The sequence below is a fragment of the Pteropus alecto genome, unplaced genomic scaffold (genome assembly GCF_000325575.1).
Source record: "Pteropus alecto unplaced genomic scaffold, ASM32557v1 scaffold111, whole genome shotgun sequence".
Taxonomy (NCBI): Eukaryota; Metazoa; Chordata; class Mammalia; order Chiroptera; family Pteropodidae; genus Pteropus; species Pteropus alecto.
Genome location: NW_006431915.1, coordinates 2,847,997 through 2,860,974, shown reverse-complemented (window position 1 = coordinate 2,860,974; position 12,978 = coordinate 2,847,997). Strand labels below are relative to the sequence as shown.

The window sequence follows — 12,978 nt, the reverse complement described above, 5'->3', positions numbered from 1 at the left end:
CGCCGGGCCCTCCAGCTCAGAGCTGAGGCGGGGACGCCGCGCCGCCCTCCCGCTCAGGCCCGGCGGACCCCTCGCGTTTCCCGCGGCTCGTGCGCGGCCACCGTCTCCCCGCACTCCCCGCCTCTCGCACCGTCTCCTCTGGGTCGATGTCGATCTTGAAAGTCTGCTGCTGGAGAGTCTTCAGGGTGACCTGCATGGTGCCGCCGCGCAGCTCGGCTGCCGGGCCTGCTCCGGGTGCTGGCCGCTGGGCGGGGTCTGTGGCCTGGCGGGGCCCCGGGGTTGCCCGAGCTCCTCGTGCACTCGGGAGGAAGGCGATGGGGGTGGGGGCTTGTCACATTCGCCCTGTGGAGCGGCCTCTCCCCCAGCACTGGCCCCGGGCCGCGCCGCTGCCTCCGCGACTGCGGCCTCCCCCACGAGCTCGGGCCGCCGTGCTTCCTCACGCTTCCGGCGCCAGCCACTGAGTCTGCAGAAGACGCAAAGGGCTCTTTGAGACAAGCTGAGAATCCGCTAGCTCACCACAGGCTGGTAGCCGCCATCATCGTGACTCGCCGAGACGCGCCCCCTCCCCCACCCGAAAAATCTGGGGGATGGGGCCAGGCGGATGAAATGCGCAGGCGTAGGTTGCAGCGAGGCTGCGCGCAGGCGCAGATAAGAACTCCGCCCCGGAATTGGCGCGCGGCGGATTGCGGCTCTGGAATGTCGGCAGCCTGGATCGGGCGTGCGCAGGCGCAGTTATTGTGTCTCACGGCGGCGTGGTGGGGCTCTCGGGGGTTCCTGGTCGCGTCTGCAACTGGGGCGTTCTCGTGCCCGCCGCCGCTCCGCCTACGTCCAGACTCCGCCCGGCTGCCCGAATTGCGCAATCGGTAGCCGGGGAAGCGCTACGTGGAGACCTGACTAAGTGGATGCAGAGCTCTGGAGCTGGGGAACTAGAGGGCGGTAGGTCGGGCGGGGCTTAAGTGAAAGGATCGTAGTCACCACAGTCATGGGCCGGCGTTTACTGGGCTCTAGCTGTGTAGCTAAGCCTTTGTGTTGGTGACTGATTTCTTTAATTTTAGAGAACACGGACTTTAGCGTCAGACTGCTTGCGTGAACCTTGAACCTAAATAGAAGGGCCGATAGTAGGAGGTCAGGATATATCACTCTTTTGGGCGGAACTGTCCAATGGTTCCTCATCTTACCCAGAGTAAAAGTCGAAGTTCTTAGAACAGGATGCATAGCCCCTGACTCTCACCACATTTTACAGTCCCGTCTTGCTCTTGGCGGTGTTGGTGGATTGTACGCACATGCTCCCGCCCGAGGGCCTTGCACTCGCTGTTCCTGCCCCCAGAATCCTCTTTTAACGAATATCTGGGTGGCTCGCTGTTTCTTCTTCGAATCTTCGCTCTAATGTCACCTCAGTGAGGCCTGCTCTGGATACCTGACTTAAAACTGCAACTTCGCTAGCTCCATTATCTGGCGTTTTTTCTATACTTTTTATAATTTTCTAATTATCCTGCAGTGTACATCTTTATTATATTTTTCAGCTTTCTCCTCTCCTGAACCCCAGACTGAAACTGCACAAAAGCAAGTTTCTTGTTTTGTTAACCGATGTACCCCCAGCACAAAGAAACATGCCTGGCACATAGTAGGCATACAAAATATTTGCAGAATGGGTGAATGTGCTTCTGGTTCCTCATCAGTTAGATTAAGATAATAGCGTCCATCTGTATTGATTATGGGGCGGGGGATGTTGAGTAATGTATGTAAAATCTTAGTATGAGGAAGATAATAAGCAGTCTATAAGAAATTAAGTGTTAATAGTATGCTTATTTACAGATAAGAAAACTGAGATATAGAGGTGTTGAATAATGTGCCTGGAGACACCATCCTAGGAAGTGGCTGATTCAGAATTTGAATCCAAGCAGAATGGCTTCAGAGCCTTTGTTCCTAGGTGTCTGGCTCCTTCAGCCTCTTAATAGGGCACATTAAGGCGCTTCCTGTGGCACATTTGACTTTAAGTGGTTCAGGTATAAAACAAAATCAAAATTAGACCACTATCTATGAGTCCAATATTTTTCTGTGGGCCAGATAGAGTGTCACTAGTTCGTGTTCGTGGATACTAGGAGTTCAGATATGTTTCTTCTGTGCAACTTTCCCTAACTAACCTATTTCCCCTTCACAGCAAATATCTCCCTGTATTGTAATTCAATATCTAATCTTCTGCCCTCTGTCTTCCTATATTTCTACTGTTAGTCACCAGGTGATCTCATCTTGTCCTTTGTTTTGAAATACCTTCAGCCTGACTTCTCCCCTTAGCTACAGAGTTAGCCAATTGCCTATGCAATATCTTCACTTAAAATAGAACAGGCCTTTGAAATTTAACACAGCCAAACAGAATCATTTATTTCCCTCTGGATCTCCATTCCACCCCTGAAAGCTGCTCTTCTCCCAGGTTTCCCCCCATCTTAGTTCATGGCACCATCATCTTAATCAGATTCTCAGACCAAAAATCTAGTCATCATCCCTGAGATCTCCTTTCTCCCTTCCTCCTCCTCAACTACTACATTCAGTCCATTATGAAATGCTGTTAACTTTATTCTCCATATCCAAAAATTCACCCATTTCTCACCATTTTTGCTTCTACCACCCTAGGCTAATCCATCATTGTCCTTCTCCACCTGCCTCCCAAATGGTGTCTCCACTTCCACTCTTTTCCCCCAACAGCCTCTGCAGCAGAGTCGTCTTTTTCAGCTATAAATCAAATCTCATCACTTCTATTCTTGGTACCTAATTACACTTTAGAATAAAATGCAAACTCTTTACCTAGCCTTGGAGAACTCATATTTTCTGACTTCCTGCCAAAGTCTCTGACCTCATCTCTCCCTCTCTATCTCACTGCCATACTTCTGCACCACCTTCTTTCATCCCTCAAACAGGCTAAGCTGGTTTTAGTTTCCGGGACTTGCAGTTGTGGTAACTCAGCTTGAAACTTAGTCTTCCCATATCTTTAAATAGCTAACTCCTTTTCATCATTCAAGTCCCAAGTCAAATTCTACTTCCTTAGAAAGGACTTCAACAACTTTCATAATATTCAATAAACATATTAACCCTTTACTCTAGGCAAGGCATTGTTCTAGGTACTTTACATGGAGAATCTCCTTTGAGCCCCACAAAACTCCATGAGATAGATATAGCTTTACCCTGGTTTAAATTTTTTCATGGATCTACCTGAAATTATTATTTTTAAAACTTGTTTATTGTCTGTCTCACATTACTACCTACTTCCCATGTCTGCTTCTTGGAGAGAGGAACTCACTGCCTTATTAATGGCTCTTTCCCCAGCACCTAGAACAGTGCCTGGAACATAGTAGGTGCTCAGTAGCATATGTTGATTGACTCCCAACTCAGATGTGAGCTCTATGAGGACAGGTATTGTGTCAATCTCGTTCACAATGGTAACTTCAGAGTCTAGCACAATGTGGCTGTTTGAATACATTGGAAAAATGGTGAAGTCATTTTAAAGTTGACAACAGTTTTAAGAAAACGTGTGAAAACATTTTAAAAAGTAGAATATGCTCAGCGGTTTAGAAGATAAGATAGTAGAAAACACCCAATCAGAATAGCAACAAGAAAAAAGAATCCGAAAAAATGAGGATAGTTTAAGGGGCCTCTGGGACAATATCAAGTATACCAACTTTCGCATCATAAAGATATCAGAAGGAGAAGAGAGCAAGCAAAGAATTTAAAACCTATTTCAAGAAATAATGACTAAAAACTTCCCTAACTTGGTGAAGGAAATAGACATACAACCCCAGGAAGTGCAGAGTCCCAAACAAGATGAACCTAAAGAGGCCCACAGCAAGACACATCATAATTAAAATGCCTCAGGTTGAAGACAAATCTTAAAAGCAGCAAGAGAAAAACAATTACCTACAAGGGTGCTCCCATAAGACTGCCAGGTGATTTCTCAACAGTAATTTTGCAGGCCAGAAGGGATTGGCAGGAAATATTCAAAGTGATGGAAAGCAAGGATCTACAACCAAGATTACTCTGCCCAGCAAAGCTATCATTTAGAATGTAAGGACAGATAATGAGCTTCCCAGACAAGAAAAAGCTAAAGGAGTTCACCACCACCAAGGCAGTGTTACAAGAAATATTAGAGGGACTTCTTTAAGAAGATGGAAAAAGAAAAAGGATAAATTTGAATAATGAAATGGCAATAACTACATAGGTAGCAATAATTAAATGTAAATAGATTAAATGCTCCACTCAAATGATAGGGTGGTTGAATGGATAAGAAAATAAGACCCTTACATATATTTCATACAGGAGACTCAGATCAAAAAACACTGCAAGTAAAGGGATTATAAAGATGTTTCATGACAGTGGAAACAAACAAAAAGCAGGGGTAGCAACAAAATAGACTTTAAAACAAAGGATATAAGAAGAGACAAAGAAGGACCCAGTAATCCCACTTAGGGTATTTATTTGAGGAAACCCAGAAGACTACTTTGAAGAGACATGTGAATCCATATGTTCATTGCAGCATTATTTACAATAGCCAAGATAAATGGAGGCTACCTGGGTGTCCATCTATCAACGGATGAATAGATAAAGAAGAAGTGGTACACATATACAATGGAACATTACTTAGCCGTAAAAAAAGAATGAAATCATGCTATCTGCAACATATGAATGAACCTAGAGGGTATTGTGCTGAGTGGAGTAAGTCGGAGGGAGAGAAATGTTGTATGTGGAATTTAGAGAACAGGATAAACAACAGAAATAAGCTTGTAGATACAGAGAGCATTTTGATGGTTGATTGGGCACTGGGAGAATGGGTAAAGGGTGAGAGATTGAGAGGTACAAATTCGTAGTTAGACAATAGTCATGGGAATGTAGAGCATAGCGTGGGGAATATATTCAGTATTGTAATAACGTGTCAGGTACTGGATTTATCGGGATGATCATAAGTTACATAAATGCCTAATCACTGTGTTATACACCTGAAATATGTGTCAACTATCATTGAAAAAATATAAAAATTAAAAAAATATGCTGTATAGAGTTGTAACATTCACACGTTTCTTGTTATAACTACTATCGTCTGCAGAAAAAAGGGGAGGCGAGAGATGATGCTCCACATATTAATGTGTGTTTTTTAAAAAGTAATCTTTTGTTCATGGCATTAAAAAAAAATTCAATAGTATAGAAAAGGAACAGTTGCAAATAAAAATCCTCCTTCCCCCTTCCTAGAAATAATTGTGAGTGTCTTTAGAAATTTTTTAGATAGATACAAGAATATAGTCCCCCAAATAGTTGTGACAACAGTAGATATTAAATGTCAGTTAATTGAAAGAATCACTCAATAACATTTTCTAAAGTACAGTGTTAAGATAAAAGTTGTTTTCGTTTTCTTTTAACAACTGGAGAAACTTTTCCAGACATACCTATGCTTGGCCCAATAGCACAGGTTGGACAGGCTATATGCCTCCTTGTAAGGTCTAGTTGCTTTTGCCAAGAGTCCTACAGTTCATATGACATGACAGGACCCCCACCCCTAAGTGCAAAGACCGCCATGGTGGAGAGCACTTGTGAGCAAGGCCTTATAGGATAAGCCTAGGGCTTCTTCAAGAGCTATTGGGCCGAGATAAAAGATGGAAGGGAGTCAGTGATTCCAAATACTTGGTAACAAGCCAGGGAATTTTGTTTATATTTTTGGAAATCAGTCAAATGATTTCAGGGAAGAGGATGAGCCAGCAGAGATGCAGCATCTGCTGACTTAGAAAATATCAGGATAAAATTACCAGACTTTAAACTGTTTATTCAGCAAATAATTATTGAGACTCTGTATCCCAGGAACTGTTCTGGGTATTGGGGATACAATAGGGAACAAAACAATGTCCTTGTCCTCATGGAGTTTATATTCTAGTGGGATAATAGATAAACAGATTAACTAAAATCAAAATATATTGGGTGATAATAAGTGCTGTGTTTTAAAAAGCACATGAAGAGGATCAATAGTACTCAGAAAAAAATAGAATTGCTACAGAGAATATACTAGATACTTTCATTTCTGTTCCTCCATCATTCTTTCTTCCTTCTTCACCTGGCGTTTGGCCCCAAGAAGGCTAACCTGAAGAGTCCCAGCAGGAGATGGGAATGAGGAAGGAGAATGAAGTTTAGCAATTTATTCCTCTTCGTGGTTGGCAGTGCTCTTGATACAAGGTCATTGCTTCTGTAGAGCGGCTCTGGAGGCGACTCTCTTCTTACCGGTCATTCTCTCCTTCTAGGTTCTGATAACTGGCGTTTCAGGCCTAGGGGGCCATAATTTCTTCCTGCAGGGTACTGCCCTCTCCCTGTAGTTTTCCTACACTGTATTCTCCCCTAAATCATTGTAAAGAGTCCTTGTATTGAATCTTCCTGGAGTACATCCATATCAGCTTCATAGGGCTGCCGTAATGAAGTACCACAAACTGGGTGGCTTAAAATAATAAAAATTTATTGTCTTACAGTTCTGAAGGCTACAAATTAAGGCCTTCAATAGAAGTCCAAAATTAAGGCATTGGCAGGGCTATGCTCCTACTCAAACCTGTCAAAGAGAAACCCTCCTTGCTTCTTCCTAGCTTCCGGTGGTTTGCTGGCAGTCGTGGGTATTCCTTGTCTCCCAGCTGCAGCACCTCAATTTCCACCTCCATCATATGATGTTCATCCCTTGTATGTCTGCCCTCTTTGTCTCTACCTATAAGGATACCAATGGAGTAGGAAAAATTATTGTTTCTCCTACTGTATTCACCATTCAGTTATTACTCTCAATACTTCTGATCATGAAATGTGTGGGTTTATTTTTCCCCACACCATGCAATTCTTTAGTTATCTGCAAACACCAGTTGGATGTCCTACAATTCAGTTCGGCTCTAACATTATTTACCTGGAATTAGCATCAGATTCCATAAGTTAACAAAGTAACAAAGTACCATAAACTGGATGGCTCAGTCCCACAAGCCTGTCTGCACTTCAGATGCCAATTATAAGTCCCAGCTTGTCACCTGTACTTCAGGCCAAATGTCTATAAATGGGTTCTCATAACCCCTCTTTCAGTTTGATAATTTGCTAGAACAGTTCGTAGAACTTAGGGAAATATATTTACCAGTTTATTATATAATAAAGGATATGATAAAAGATACAGCTGAACAGCCAGATGAAGAGATACATAGGGCAAGGTTTGGGAGCGTCCAGAGTGCAGGAACTTCTGTGCCAGTGGAGTTGGGGTGCGCCTCCCTGCCAGCACATGGGTGTGTTCCCAACCCACAAACTCTCCAAACCCTATGCTTTTGGGATTTTCATGGAGGCTTAATTACAAAGGCATGATTGGTTATTAACTCAATTCCCAGCCTCTCCCATGTCTGAAGAAGGGTGGGGGGGCGCGGGGGGCGGGGTTAGGTCTGAAAGTTCCAGCCTTCTAATCATGACTTAGTCTTTCTGGTGACCAGCTGCTATCCAAGAGCCCACCAAGAGTTACCTTAGAACAAAAGACACTCTTATCACCCACGAAATTCCAAGGGATTTAGGAGCTCTGTGTCAAAAACCAGGGTAAAAGATCAAATATTATCAAGAACTGGGGCAGAGACCAATATATATATCTCACATTATATATAAGACCAATATCTTATTTCACACCAGCATATTGGACTAAGGACTCACCCTACTGCAGTATAACTTTAGTTATGTCTGCAGTGGCCCTATTTCCAAATAAGGTCACATTCAGAGGTGCTGAAGGTTAGATCCTTATATATTTGGGGGGAACACAATTCAACCCATTGGGTACGTTAACAGAACCTAATTTGAATGTGGTATGTTTTTCTGCTGAGACTGATAAACAAGTTATTCAAGGAAAGTCTCCCTGATAAGGTGGTATGAGAATAGAGAAAACCCAGGAAGCTGGCCATGCAAGATGCTAGGGAGAAATAGAGGAAACCAAACAGAAAACAATAGTAATTGTCATAAATATTTATACTCATGTAGCATTATGTGCAGATACAAGGCCATGAGGTCAAGACATCCTTGGCATATTGGAGGAATACCCAGGAGGTCAGATGGAGGAAATGAGGAAGCAATGGGAAGAGGGCAGCTGATGACTCGAGAGATGTAAAGAAGTGGGACAATGAGCAGAAATCCATTGTAAAGACTTTAGCTCTTATTCAGAGTAACCTGGAAAGTCATTGGGGGGTTTAAGGCAGAGGAGTGACAAGATCTGACTTATCTTTTGAAAGGATTACTCTGTTTGCTGTGTGGAAAACTTCCTGGGGGGAGGGCAGGGATGGGTGCAGAGAGACCAGTTAGGAGGTTATTGCAATAACCCAAAAGAGTGGTGATTCGTATCAGTGTGGAAGCTGTACAAGTGGTTAAAAGTAGTTGGATCTGGACTTACTGTAGAGCTTATAGGCTTTGTTGATGGGAGTCAATGTAGGGTGTAAGAGATGGAGACCACACATAACTTCATGTTAGGAAATTCCTTGGAATTCTCTGGTCCTCCTCATTCAGGAGTGTCTACCTGACATGATATTCTGCAGGACACCAATCTATCCAGCAAGTGTTCTCTGAGAACCTACTCTGTACGAGGCATTGTGTTGAAAATACGATCGACAGTCTGGTTAGGAACCTATTCAGAAAAATAACGACATTTGACTTAGGCCCTTCCTTAGGCAAAATGCATGGCTCCCATTTCTATTGTTTATAAAAATCTATTGGTGATTTATGACAAATTTTCTGTTAATAGAACCTCTTTCCAAGTTCTAGGTTTTTGTAGAGTGATGCAAATCACTATTAAAGGTATTTATACCACAATTAAATATACTTTTCAAAGCAATTTCAGCTTGTAACAAATTGTGCCTTAAAAATATCTTTTGTCTTCTAGCTTAGACTTCTGGCTTCTTCAGCTTCCATCTTTATTCTCCCACTTCAAATGTCTTAGCCCTATGAATCTCATTTATTTTCAGTCACTATGTCAATTTAGGTCTGTTGAAAGAAACAGACACAGAAATAGAGGTAGGAGTACACGGAGTTTTTTGGTGGGTATCAACAGTGAAAAACAAAGAGAAGGAAGCAGGATTTGGCAAGGAAAGCATTCAGACTACAATGCTGATAAGTTTGCTGTGAAAGGAAAGAGGGAAGGAAGCAGAATTGTATAGAGAAAGACTTAGACTGTGATGCAGAGCTGACAAACCCTTGGCCAATCCATTGGGCAGCTCTGGAGTAAAGATTTCTTACTAGAGCAGTCATTCTGTACAGAATTTCCAAACTGTTGTATTCCTGTCATGTTGAATGGATAGGGGCTACCCAGGAAGAGCTGTTGGCTAACTACTTCTCATAGGTAAGTTTTTTCTTGAAGGACGATCTGAGCAGTGTATGTCCCTAGCTGCCACAGCCCTCTCCTTGTACTTGCAAACCCACTCATCCATACACACTCAAGAAACCCTGCTCCAAGGGTCCATTGAGCATCCTTTATTAAAAAGAAACTTAAAAGAGAGAGGATGGTGGGACAAACTACATACTCCATCCAGCAGTTGGTTGGGAGGGTCACTACTAGTACTCATTTTCCTCCACTATCCATACTAACTTCACCTTGTTCTCATCTGTCACCTCTACTGGTCCTTGGCCATTATCTAGTGGTGTGATTCAAACCTTTATTCCTGAGGGGAATGAGCCTTTGGTCCAGACTATACTTTTTTTCAAGCTAGGGTTGCTACACTTGTCCATTTACAATTACAGATGGCCAAGCAAGTAGCAAGAGACATTCAGGTCAATTCCACATATATTTCTACTTGTCCCTGATGTGTAACAGTGGTCCTACTTCCTTTTGCTAAGGACCAGTTGTCCCTACCAACCTGATGACTCTTGCTTATCACTTTGGTCCAGACTATACTTTTTTTCAAGCTAGGGTTGCTACACTTGTCCATTTACAATTACAGATGGCCAAGCAAGTAGCAAGAGACATTCAGGTCAATTCCACATATATTTCTACTTGTCCCTGATGTGTAACAGTGGTCCTACTTCCTTTTGCTAAGGACCAGTTGTCCCTACCAACCTGATGACTCTTCTTGCTTATCGGTTCCTTAATATAAATAGTGGCAGCTATAGCTTGTAGTTCAGTGGGACCATTGGTATGTGCCTTGGCAAACTGCTCCCCCTTTGAGGACCAGGACTTCTAACCCTGCAGGGCCCAAGGTTGTGGGACAGAAATTTTCTCTGTGGGTCACTGGGAGTGATAAGTGGGACCAACTCTACTTCCCTACCTTGGTTCCTGTACCCAACTTGTCTTCCTGCTAGGGAAACAGTACCCTGTGGGATTCTCTGATTCAGTGTATACATTGCATCCTGGAGAATGAGACCCTCTTTTTGCACAGTGTTGCCTGTAAGGTGGTGCTGCAGCTGCACCATCAATGGGCCGTTCCATTGCTCTCTTTCATGCTGGCTTTTCTGGAGAGAGTAATATGTGATAAGACCAATGATCATGGAATCACTCACAAACCTTCACTCTAAAGTAGGTGCCCTGGTTGATGCTATAATGGTTGGGATTCCGTGGTAGTAGATAAGACACCCTGTAAACTCCTGTATAGTGATACAGGCTGAAGCTCTGCTGGCAGGAAATGTAAACCTATACCCAGAATAAATGTCTATTCATGTGAGAACAAATTGTTTGTCCTTCCAACATGCGAAAGGCCAATGCAATCAACTTGCCACCAATTGGCCAGTTGATTCCTCAAAGAATAGTGCCATTTTGGGATTTCAGAACTGGTCTCTTTCTGGCAGATTGGTCATTCAGAGATCATAGGAGCTAGATCAGCCTTAGTGAGAGTCCACGCCGAAGGACTGTGGGTAGTCTCCATCTCTGCTACCATGATCACTCCATCCATGTGTCCATCATGTTTCTACTCTTGCCTCATAGTCTATTCTAAATACAATAGCCAGATCCTTTTAAAACATAAATGAGATCAATTCACTCATACTCAAAACCCTGTATGGCTCCTCACTTCACTCAGTAAAATCTCATCTTTACAACGGCTTCACTCCCCACTCCTCCCCATTACTTTTCTGATTTTCAGCTACACCATTCCCCATGTTCATTCTGCTTCAGCCACAGAGACCTCCTTGCTGTCCTTTGAACTGGCAAGGTTCATTCCCATCTGGGTCTTGTTCTCTCTCCCTGAAATACTCCCCTATAGATATCTGCCCTCTCCTTCGCTTCCTCCAATCTTTGCTCTAATCTCACTTTCTCAATAAAACCTACCCTGATCACCCTATTTAATATGATAAAATGCCCTATACTCCCAGTCCAGCATTCCTGATTACACACACCCTCCATTAAATTTGCTGTCTAACATACTACATAATTTATTACGTTTCTTGTTTAGTGTCTGTCTCTCCTGCTAGAATATAAGGATCTTTGTCTATTTGGTTCATTCACATTCTTTAAGCACCAGGAAAAGTGCCTGGAATGGAGAAAGAGCTCAATTAATAATGAAAGGAAAACTTAGCCACCCATCAAAAAAAAAAGAAAATTGAAACAAGGTGATATTGTTATGTATTAAAAGTAACAGTTAAGACTTAATAACCTCCAATATTATCAAAAGTGTATGGGAATGATGTTTTCATAGTTTGCTGGTGGTTTTACAATTTTTTACAACCTTTTGGAAAGCCATTTATTTAGCCGTATAGAGGGTTCTTAACTTCTAAAATTTCAACTCTTGTACACACTAAAGAAATACCCCTATAAGTATTTTTCTCAGCTTAGCTATAAGTATTTTTCTCAGCTTAGCTATCTAAAAGTTGATTTAATGGTGCAATGAGCCAGCTACTGGGGCAAAGGCCTGGCATTCACATGTTTTATGTTTAAATGGTATCATTTACACAACCCAACATTCTTTTTCTCATTTGACCCGATTTTCTCATTAGTTTTGCAAGAGAGAATAGGAAAATCATTAGCAATAAATTGTGAAATAGATCTTTTGCTAAAGTTCAATAAGTTTAAAGATTTTGAGTTCTTTAGTTTTTTTTTTCTTTTTTCCTAACTCAACATATTTTTTCACATTCAACAGGTTTTTTCATTTCCAGCTAAAGCTGATTTTAATACATAATTTATTTCAAGGATACCAGGCTTCTCTTTTGAACCAAAAATCATACCTGTTCTTTTTGTTGGTATCATGTTTATTTGTTAATTACTTTATTATCATTTATTCTCCATATTTATTGAGAAGCCATTATATGCCAGGCCCTACTTTTGTTGGATGAGTCTCTGAATCTCTGCCCTTAGGAGATTATTAGGAGAAATAAACGAGTAAAACATGTCTGTTATACACTGAGATTGAGGCAGATTCCAGAAAGGCGGTGAGGCCTGACTGACTGGGTATGGTAGGAGATGGAATCAAAAAATTTTCAGCTTTCTGTATCTCTCTTTCACAGCTGGTTATCTAATCTACATATTGGCCAAATGTTCTGAAAATTGTATTAGAATTAGAGTATTATCTTGACATAAAAGAAACTATGAATAAATCAATATAATTCTATGGGCTTCTCTGAAGAAACTTTAGAGCATTAAAACATTTTTTTAACTTTAAATGGAAAGTGTGAGTTCCTTTATCATGGACCCATGTTTATTATTTGCCTCTGTTTTGCAGAGCTGTTAAACTATATATTAATTAAGAAGAGCCCCAAGATGCAAAGTGTTGAAAGTTTTGATAGCAGTTATCCCATTGAGACATCCTTCCTTGTACATATATTGTTCATTGAAATTGGTTTTATAGTTTCTATTTCCTCTTGGTATTCTCAGTCTATCTCATTTCTTCTTGGATTTCCTCATGGCCAGTTCCAAATGATTATAAAGTAAATGTAGCCCACGTCGTAGTTTAGTTAAAAATGAAATAAAATCACAAGGGGGCCATGAATGGGGTATTCTCCTAAACATTGCAAAAACGGTACCTTTCCTCTTCCATGTAGCTT

The 12,978-nt window shown here is 41.9% G+C and overlaps 1 protein-coding gene across 2 annotated transcripts in view; it reads right to left on the bottom strand.

Moving 5' to 3' along the window:
• The window catches only part of RAD23B (RAD23 homolog B, nucleotide excision repair protein), a 44,555-nt gene extending 43,976 nt beyond the window's left edge, over positions 1 to 579 (bottom strand). The window contains exon 1 of one of the 2 annotated variants that reach the window (XM_006906079.3): positions 131 to 579. In XM_006906079.3, coding sequence (XP_006906141.1) covers positions 131 to 196 — 66 coding nt within the window. In that variant the 5' untranslated portion in view covers positions 197 to 579. The remainder of the gene's footprint in view (positions 1 to 130) is intronic. The other variant, XM_025041455.1, reaches the window with a different exon arrangement.
• Between the last annotated feature and the right edge of the window lie 12,399 nt (positions 580 to 12,978).